This window comes from Pelmatolapia mariae, linkage group LG18 (genome assembly GCF_036321145.2).
Source record: "Pelmatolapia mariae isolate MD_Pm_ZW linkage group LG18, Pm_UMD_F_2, whole genome shotgun sequence".
Lineage (NCBI taxonomy): Eukaryota > Metazoa > Chordata > Actinopteri > Cichliformes > Cichlidae > Pelmatolapia > Pelmatolapia mariae.
Window position 1 is genome coordinate 19396178 of NC_086243.1, and position 9697 is coordinate 19405874.

Genomic DNA, 9697 nt, shown 5'->3' on the forward strand with positions numbered 1-9697 from the left:
TACATGCAAATGTCTCCAACAAATTGTACGAAACACAAAACAAACAAACAAAAAAATTAATCCAGAATAGCTTCACCAAATGAGGACATGCACATAACCAACAAAACAGTTTGGCCCTACATATAAATACTTAAAAAATCTTTACAGTCGCATCTCATAGTGCTCATTTGTACCAGTTTTTACCCATTTATATTTACATATTAACAGAAACAATAAATAAAAATGAGAGCATATTGCCAAATAATTGGTCTGTCTGTGAGTAAATCCTCTTCTCCCTCAGACAAAATAACTGGAACATCCTTTTTGTGCTTCATGCGTTCAACAAATCAGTGGAACCTAGAGTCAAGTGTTTCTAATAATATTCTTTTTTTGATTTTCATCTGAGTTCATGGCCTGGTCCCTTGCTCTATTTGTTGATGCTGACTCCTCACAGCGAACCTGTTGACGTGCACCGGGATGGGGACCACAATTTTGGGATTTCTCACCGGTTCTCCCGACCGGTTGTTGACGTTGCCCGCTTTGATCCGTTTCCACTTGGCCCTACGGTTCTGAAACCAGATCTTCACCTGCACCTCGCTCAGTTTGAGTGCGTGTGCGATCTGGGAGCGTTCAGTCAGAGAAAGGTATTTTTTACAGTGAAACTCCTTTTCGAGTTCGAGCAGCTGCTCGCTGGTAAAAGCTGTTCGTCTCCTCCGGCTCTTCCCTGCTGAGCTGCCGGTCGGTAGCGCCTCCTGCGAGCCCGTTTTTAGTTTGCTCTTCTGGGACAGGGCGCCGCAGTTGTTGCCGTCCGAGAAACTTTCGTTCTCGCTGTCCGCGGAGCTGTCCTCTCGGTCGCTGCAAACTGTGTCTGCTGATTTTAGGTCCAGCTTCTCGTCGTCTGAACTGTAGAGTTTGGTCTCGCCTAAAATGCGAAGATAAACAAAGAACACACGCAAACATACGCATTTAGTGATTTTATAGTTTATGAGCCCGCAAATCAGCGGTGACAGCTGCAGATGTCTCACAACGTTGGACGACACTTGGTGTGTTTTGGGGAAAAAAGGCTGGCAGAGATCATGTGAAAGAACTTTTTTTTTCTTTTTTTTTTGAAATTTCAGAAAAAAATCAGATCAGTCATGCTGAATCATCAGCGGTTTGTTTGTGGTCACTCAGTTGTTCCATAAGTTTCCACTGCAACTGAGAAACTTAGAAAATGCTGCATCCACATATAGACTGGAGTTCTTCTTGGCATTTAGCTCTGTTCTATGCTATAATAAAGACTGGTTCAGAAATAATTTCAAATACGGCCTTTTAAAATAGCAAATGTGCCTGAAACGGCAGTTCCCTCATAAAGCTTCGCTTTATGCTGCATACTCGGGATTTAGTAAAATACATTTTTAATCAAGAGCTCTAAATGTGAAAAGATGAGATTAACTAGAACTATACACTATACCTGCTAATTCATCTTCACCCAAGAGGCCACTAATCTCCGCTTTATCGCATTTTACGCACAGTGGTCGCGGCAGCCCCGAGGCTTAAATATAATGAAAGAGAATGACTTGTAGAAGTGGTTGAGCCTACCTGATATTGTCTGAAAAGTTTCCGAGAAGTTGAGCATCTCAGAGCTCTTGTCCCGGCTGTGCAGCTCCTCGGAGTGTGGGCTTTCTTGCCTTCTCGCTCCCGGGTCGGCAGCGCTTAAACGTGGACCAGGCAGCTCTTGTGGTGGATAGAAACTGTCCGGGGGATCCGAGAAACTTGGCATCGTTGTTGTGAGCGCAACCATGGACGGCACCCCCTGTCCCAAACTGGCACAGAACGTGTTGGTGAGTCGTCCCGCAAAAGAAGCCAATGGCGCGAGTGGAGGTATACCAGACGATAAAGGAGAATGGGATAAAGCTTGTGGGATAACCAAAGGTCTGTACGGCATGAACATAGGATAGCCCGTGTAGAGCAGGTGTCCCGGTCTGGGCTGAGGGGTCCCTATCAGGGAATCGATTGAAAACGCCGTCCCTTGCCCGCCTGGTCGCTGCATTTTGCAGGCAAACACTTTTGTTCGGTGAAAACTTGAAAGCAAATGTCCTTCCGTCGACGACGAGCAAAACTTTCAGTTTAAAGAGAGCGTGAATTGAAAGTAGATCCTTTGCTGTGTTGTCATCCCTGGAAGTGGACCTCTTCTTCGGATATCTGCGCTCTAAATGCTTCAGTCAGTCGGGCGCTTTGTTGTGTGCACCAGCGCTACCTTTTCCCTCTTATTTGTCACACACTGAGACATAAACACACGCTCCCTCTTTCTATCTGTCCCCTCTTTCCAACTCCTCCCTTCACCCCTCTCTGATGCACAGTGTGTGTGTGCGCGAGGAAAGAGAGGGCGAGAGCGCATTGGTTATCATCTGCAATACAAGAAGAATGAAAAGGGGGTGTTTCCCTGGGGGCTCATCCATCTTCCTCAAATTACGCTTCATTTCCTTATTCAGCCTCTGACTTTTTGGCCGTCTTGAGAGGCGGTAGTTTCCCAGTGGAGACCAAATAGACGAGTCACCCCCTCATCCACCCCCCTCAAGCCCTCCTCCCCTTTTGCCAGGTTCACCATTGACTGCAAAACGGTGTGAGAGACTGTTCCAGCCCTTCCCCTTCTATAATCGTTGACCACACCAACCCAATCAGCTATTATTAATTTTGATTGATGATAAGTAATTACTCTGGATTCAAGGGACAGCATAAAACAACGGTGGCTTTTGTTGAAATATTGGGACCGATGGGCATCAGAGTCGGGAGGGAGGAGAGGCAGATGTTTCTCCTATTCTCCGCGGCTAAAAACAATGCGTTTGGCTTCAGAAAGAAGAAGTGGCACGACAATCGCTCCCCGGAGAGAGAGCAAGCGAGGTAGAGAGAGAGAGAGAGCGAGAGCGAGAGAGAGAGCGAGAGCGAAATTAGATTCAGATAAAAGCCGTTTGTGAGGTCAACTTTAGTGTGGACACAGACTCACAGTGGCTAAAGTTACTAATCCCCAAATCTAAATCTATAATCTTTAATCTCTGTTGCTGGCCATATGCCAATTAAAACAACGTGTGCTTTTTTCTTTCTTTCTTTTTTTAAGAAACTAAATAAAGCACTAATTTTACTGTGCGCTTTTGGAAAAGTAATTTGTCCCTGATCAAAGTCGCATGGGGTGGGAAGAAAAAAAATCTCTTTTCTTAAGCACTGGTTTAATCGCAGATCATCTCACCTTTTAAATGGCAATGGGAACTGATGATGATTAGCCCTATTGAGTCCTGGGTGCCCGGGCTCTCCAACTGGTCGTCTGATTGCATGAGGACATAAACATATCACCACCGACTCTGATTAGCAGTGGAGGGCCAGGGCAGGCTAATTCTTATAATTGCAAGTGACTTCAGCAGCACCTCGCTTTGATCTACTGAAACCATTTGCCGAGCTCGTCTTCCTTTCTTTTTCGGGTTATTCTGAGTTTACATTGCTGCTCTTTGCGCGCTTTGTGAACGAAATTCTGTAATTGCCTGTTTCATTTCTTAAAGACCAATCAAAACTGTGTTAAAATAGGGCCTGTGTTCTCAACCTCTTTATGACTAAAAAAAGTTTTATACGGCAGGGATATAAAAATGATACCGAACCTCTATCTGCTGTCTGTAAATTCACATTAAAGCTATTTCCCCCCCAGTGTAATAATTTTAAAAAGGTCCAGATCGTCTCCATCTAAACTTTTCCACCCAGTAAGTAATGGAACAGAAGAAGCGCTCTTTTTTCGCCTGTGTCGTTCTAACCTCAAAAACCAAATCTAAAAATAATTTCACAACACACATTCAAATATCTCTAAAAGTTATTCAACATATTTCTGCTTAATTTGATTTCAATTTTAAATTTTTGAGGGCATACTGGATTGCATACCGGTGCTTCCTAAAATATTTTTGTGTTATAAATTAATAATTTCCAGAAAAACGCGGAAATGACAAAACAGCCAGTAAACACTGAGAGAAAGAAAAATGACTACAAGCAAAAACATGACAGAAAAATATAAAAACATGAAACATGAAAAGAACAATGACCAGATCATGCAGCAGTAGTGGAAAACTTTATTTTCATTTAAAGCCTGTTTTAATCATAAATATAATTGCAGGCATCTCGGTGGCTCAAACGATTAATGCAAATATTTTGATGGCAATCCTCGATGTGCAAAACATAATTACTATGCTCCCTAGCGCTGACTTATGATAATAACTATGTATACAATTTAAAGCAAGCCGTCCTTTTTAAATTAAAGTGTAAAAGTAAGAAAAGAAGAAAAGAAAAAGTGATCAAAAAAGTAAAGAAAATATAAAACAATACAGCTGCAGCCCCACTGCATAATTTAATAATTCTAGTCTGTAGCGCCCTCTTGTGGTGCAACATCAAACGTGTTTCTGCGCTGAGACATGGATCAAAACATGACAGCAAGGGACTCTGCGTCTGCCTCCTGAAAATCTCCTGAAAATCTTACGTGTGGCAGCATGCACCCTAAAAAAATCTGTGTATTGATTCACATTGTTGGACTTTTACCACCATTGATATTTGGTACAAATATTCACACTCAGATTGGACTTTTAGTGAATGTATCCTCTGAAATCCAGGAGAAGGTAGTTCTTGATGAACTTGGGCAGATCGAGCTTTGGGACCACTTTGTGTACCCGGCCTTCCAGGAATCTCCTGAGACTGCAGCGAGCCAAGTGTTGCAGGGAGCGAGGAGTCATTTCCAGGGAGAAGACTGACTCATAAAATTCTTTGTGTTCCTTTTTTGGACAGAAACACACAAAAAATAGATTTAACTGATGAACTGATACTAGACTGATGGCTCTATATTGATGCTTTGATATTCTGAGTTTAGTTTTGCAATCAGCTTATATTTAAAAATGAATGATTAAAAAAATCTCTTTCTGAATATAAAATAATGATAAATTACTTAATGTTCTTTTCATTTTTAAAAGCCCTCATATTTATAAGAAACTACAATATTCTTCTCTACCTAAATGGCTGAGATGGGTCACTTTAAAAGTATTAATTTAAAGACAATGAAGACTAAAACATTTAACTAAACATAATAATAATAATAACTAAAAAATGCTAAACCTAATTCATAATTTCACATTTAAAAAGCTTGCCTTAAACACCTCTTCTGACACGGACTCAACCCAGGTGTCCGTGACTTTGAGGTGACTGTAGGCATTCAGGAGAACCTCAATGGTTCGTGGCGATTTGGAGCAGTGCATCAAAACCTGCAAGGTGCATCACAACTCAGAGCAAAGCAGTACGATTTAAACAATCAACATTTAAGTTCATGAGCAAGCATGTGACTCCATAGAACTGAAGAAATAAAGTAATTAAACACTTGTGAAATGAACAGATTGGTCTTCCCTCCAGGGGTTTAACTGGAAATTATGCAATTAGTGCTAATTAATCTCCTATTAACACTTGCCTAATTAGGAACCAGGCATTTTGTGTAGTGCACGTGGGTTCACTGATAGTTGTAGTCTGTTTCCCGCTGAGAGTGCAACACTTCATGTTGTGCCATGAGATGGTAATGATTTGAATGTGAAGTTGTGAAGTCTGGAATATTGCAAGGAACAGTGTAGTGTTTCAAAGAAATCTTAGTCAAGGTGTTACATGTGCAGTACTTGCTAATTATGCAAAATGAGCCACCTTGATGAATAATTGGTATATGCTGTAGCCGTGATAGCATGCTTCTCCACACGTTTTATTCTGATTCCATGTAATATTCAAGCATTTGGGTCCCTACCTTCGGAAGAGCACCGGGCCACACCCGAATGGAGCCATGGTTGAGCAGAGAGCGGACAATCCTCTCAGGACTATGGGAAATCTTGTAGGCCACCACCTTCAGGATGTTGTGCATCGGAGCTTCACCTCCATAGTCCATGTTGTTAACACAGGCCCCATTTTCCAGCAGCAGATCCACTATGTCTGGGTTCGCATTCTTACAGGCCATGTGCAAAGGAGTGCGTTTGTCCTGTTCCTCAGTGTGGATGTTGGCCCCTGCATTTATCAGTATCTGACACACCTTGAAATAATTACGGAGATCCTGTGACTCCTGGGGCTGTGAACAAGCAGAATTGAGGGAGGTGAGACCCTCATAGTTCTGTTTGTCCACAGCAGCTCCATGACGCAGGTACAGCTCAGTGTGGTCTGGGAGGCCATTCCTGGCAGCTGCATGGAGAGGAGTGTCATATTCATCTACAGTGCAGCCGTTGATTGCAGCTCCATACTGAAGGAGATACTTGGCACATCTGCAGACAGGATTAATAGAATCAGGTAGATCAGTTGTTCCTACACTTTAGATTTTTTTTCCCTTTCAGATTCAAAGGCATTTTAATGCATTATGCTTGGTATCTTTTTTTGTCAGCTGGTTATATTACAGCAAAATTTACAACTAGGGGCAGCAGCAGTCCCAAATTTAATATATTTTACTGTCACTTGTAGCTTCACCTCCTGCTCCTGGAATATGTAACTCCTGAAGGAGGAAATGACAGAAACAACAGAATGTTTATTCTGCAATAAATACACCTTTTGCTCAGGTAAATATACTCAGGGGTTTTGTTTGCTCTTATATAACCTTGCAGCTACAAGTTCAAGTACTGGTGGTTAAGACTGACTGCACTAGATGAGGAATGAAAATACCCTTACATAGTTTTACTGGATTTCACTTACTCAAGGGATTCAGGGCTTGTACAAACATGCAAAGGCATAAGGCCGTCCTCTGAGACAGCATTGGCATTGGCACCGTGCATCAGCAAGAGTTTGGCACACTCTGGTTGGCAGTTTTCACAAGCCTCGTGCAGCGCAGTGGTGCCGCCAGGTGCTAGGTCAACATCTGCTCCGCGCTGCAGCAGGAGCCTCAGGCAGTCCGTGAAGCCTCGACCAGCTGTGATGTGAAGCGGTGTCGTCAGCTCCTGCTCATAAGTCAGTGACCACAGTCCTGCCAACAGGGAGCAAAAGTGTCATGAAGACAACATTGAACTCAAGCCATAGGACCACTGTCAAAGTATACATGTCACATATATGCTTCAGCAGATATAGTATACAGCAGGGGTGTCAAAAATAAGGCCTGGGGGCCAGAATAGGTATGGCAAAAACTTCGATCCAGCCCAGTGGATGGCTTTTGGAAAATATTAGAAAGGGAATACATTTTTGGATTTTCAACTGTATTTTTATATGTTTTACAGCTTTTCCTGCTATAAACTAATAGACATAGTTAAGTAATAGATAAAGAATGAAATGACAGAGAAGTACCTGTTTTTCTTGGTTAAAAAATAAAACTTTCAGTGGAACAAAAACTTTAGGTTTTTAAATACATGATAGTCTGAGCTACCAGGCATTTTTTTTGTACTTTTACACATTTATCATGCAGGAAAAACTGAGATGTCATGTTGAAACTACACTTCTTTATCTTATATTAAGGTACCTCTGGGATCAGATGTTTGGTTAAACATCCTTACACTGACAAAGTTGAGTTTCACCCATCTCACCCACTTAAAATCAAAGTGGACTGTATGTAACCCTCAATGTAATTTGACATCCCTGGTATACAGTGCAACATCTTAATGTACTCATGATAACATGTTTCATCAAAATCTAGTTTAACCTTGCTGATGCAAGATTAAACATAAAAATCAAGGACCTACTCAGGCCTCTGTAGTTAAATCTAAAGTTCTTCCACTCCTCCAAGTTGCTGGTGTCATAAATTGCATCAATAAGGTAGCCATACTCATCATCATCCACGATACCGAGGATAGTCAGCTCATCGCCCACGAGCAAAGAGTTCCAGAACTGCAGGATACAACCTGTAGCCTTGGCTGTGGCGATCACATCTTCTCTGTATTTCTTTTGTTTGCGCCACTTCACTCTAGGTGCTACGTAAGCCATATTACAGCGAACTAGTTTGTTTTTAAAATGTATTAGTTGTGAGGTTTCTCCTGAAGCACCACTTATGCAGGTTGTTTGTGCAGACAGGGCTATTTCAGGGAGGTGTTATGTGATATTGTGCTTGACCCTTTGAACCAGTGGCATGAGAGCCAATGACTGTGCATTGCATGTAACCTGCCTAATTATCCAGCTAATACAGTTTTGCAGTCTAAGAAACTAGAAGTGACACATTATTTTAGCAACAACAAAAAAAGTCCTTCATGATGTTTTTCCAGTGACGAAACAAGTTATTGAAAGCGGACACTGACTCAGTCTTTAATGGAAGGGTCACAACTGAATCTAATGGATTGTCCTGTTGCACAGAACAAACAGATGACTCTCAGGTCTGATTATGTGGTGGGCATATGATGGTTTCTATAAATATCTCTTCGGGTTCTGTGGCTATAAATATTGCATTGATTTATCGAGCGAGAGGCGCCAGATGCAAGTTGCTCAGCAATGCACAGCAGTGATTTCTTTATATGTTTTTGCCTTTATTTTTTTCGTGAAATCACAGGAAATATCGGTTGTGTTCAAACCATACTTCTGATTTTGGATGCCAATCTCGAGAAAATACAGTCCGATTCATGTGACTTCTTAGATCACTGATGAAGACAGATGTTGTCTCTTACCTTCCCCTCTGGCAGCCCAGCGCATTTCCCCTCCCTGTGGCTCAATGATGAGGTTTGCTATGGATCCTCTAGGAAAAAAGTGCTGCATAGCCTCCAGGTCTCCTGTATACAAAGCATTGTGGATGACCACATCGTGGCAGACAGCTGGTGGCAGGGACTTCAGCAGTGCTCTGTTGTTGGCCTCCTTCTTCAGCATATAGCTACTCAGATTATGAGAGGCAAGTTGCCTGCTGTACTTGTATCTCTCTAGCGTGTCCTTGTCAAGTTCAAGAGAACGCAAGGCCATGGACGTGAAGACAAAGCTGCCTCTCGACATGCTTGTTGTGCGATATGTATATGATTATGTCTAACAAGTCCCCTCTCTCTGTTTCTGTTGTTATTTCACTCTCTCTGGCTGATGTCCACTTTGTACCCGCCGGCTGTTCACAGGGTTGATTCACCGAGTTGTTTTGATATTCGGCATGAGACCCTCCCTGCAGCGTGACAAGTAAATGCTATTTTTATGTCTCACACGCAGCCACTCAAACCTCTCCTGTTTGCCTCCAGCAAAGTTATAAAGTCTCTCTGCTAGGCTGCTAGTATCAAACCCAGTGCATGCTGTTTTAAAAGTAATACAATGTTTACTAAAATTACATGTAATTTAGCAAAACTTTTCCAAAATGAGGCTTAAAAACTACTGATTTTCAGTGTGGTTCTTTCAACTTTCCCTACTTTAAATTTATTGAGCATAATAAGTCTGAAAAGTCAGTGAATGTGAACCTTTTTGTGCACTGTTCACCTTCACTGTTTTAACAAAAAAAAAAAAACATGTTAAAAAAAAAAATCTCCAGACCTATAAGGTCAGATTTTGCCATGACATTTTTCTTAGAGGAAGAGCAAATAAGAATGCCCTCTTTGTAAGCCCCTGAGTAGCAAGCAGAATGCCTTTTTCAGCTCAGTATTTTTTTTTCCAAGAGCTTTAATGGATTTTATGTATCCACATGGCTCCCTGCATTAGAACATTAGGCTGAATGACTGGCAACCGCTGTGTCACTCTGCCCCACGTGTAGTGTTCTGATGGCGGAGGGACGGCACATAATTAAGCCTCTTAAGCCTACTCGCTAGGCATCTGACAAACATCT

General features: G+C 42.0%; 2 protein-coding genes across 2 annotated transcripts; both read right to left on the bottom strand.

Annotated features, from left to right (window-relative positions):
• Positions 1-386: 386 nt before the first annotated feature.
• gbx1 (gastrulation brain homeobox 1) lies at positions 387-2011 on the bottom strand. Its single transcript, XM_063462771.1, has 2 exons — positions 1561-2011; positions 387-901 (listed from the first exon to the last, which is right to left on the bottom strand). The coding sequence occupies exons 1-2, from the start codon at positions 2009-2011 to the stop codon at positions 387-389; spliced, it is 966 nt and encodes a 321-aa protein (XP_063318841.1).
• A 2563-nt stretch (positions 2012-4574) lies between these two features.
• asb10 (ankyrin repeat and SOCS box containing 10) lies at positions 4575-8892 on the bottom strand. The gene is made up of 5 exons (XM_063461344.1): positions 8577-8892; positions 6691-6958; positions 5765-6269; positions 5130-5243; positions 4575-4760 (listed from the first exon to the last, which is right to left on the bottom strand). Exons 1-5 carry the CDS (start codon positions 8890-8892, stop codon positions 4575-4577), a joined length of 1389 nt encoding a protein of 462 aa, XP_063317414.1.
• Positions 8893-9697: the final 805 nt, after the last annotated feature.

Coding starts and splice junctions, on each gene's coding strand:
- gbx1 (XM_063462771.1), bottom strand. CDS start 2,011: ATGCAGCGACCAGGCGGGCAAGGGACGGCGTTTTCAATCGATTCCCTG. Junction 902..1,560: donor AACTTTTCAGACAATATCAG/GTAGGCTCAACC, acceptor TTCGCATTTTAG/GCGAGACCAAACTCTACAGT.
- asb10 (XM_063461344.1), bottom strand. CDS start 8,892: ATGTCGAGAGGCAGCTTTGTCTTCACGTCCATGGCCTTGCGTTCTCTT. Junction 6,959..8,576: donor CTGGGCTGCCAGAGGGGAAG/GTAAGAGACAAC, acceptor CCCTGTTGGCAG/GACTGTGGTCACTGACTTAT. Junction 4,761..5,129: donor TGTCAGAAGAGGTGTTTAAG/GCAAGCTTTTTA, acceptor TGTCCAAAAAAG/GAACACAAAGAATTTTATGA.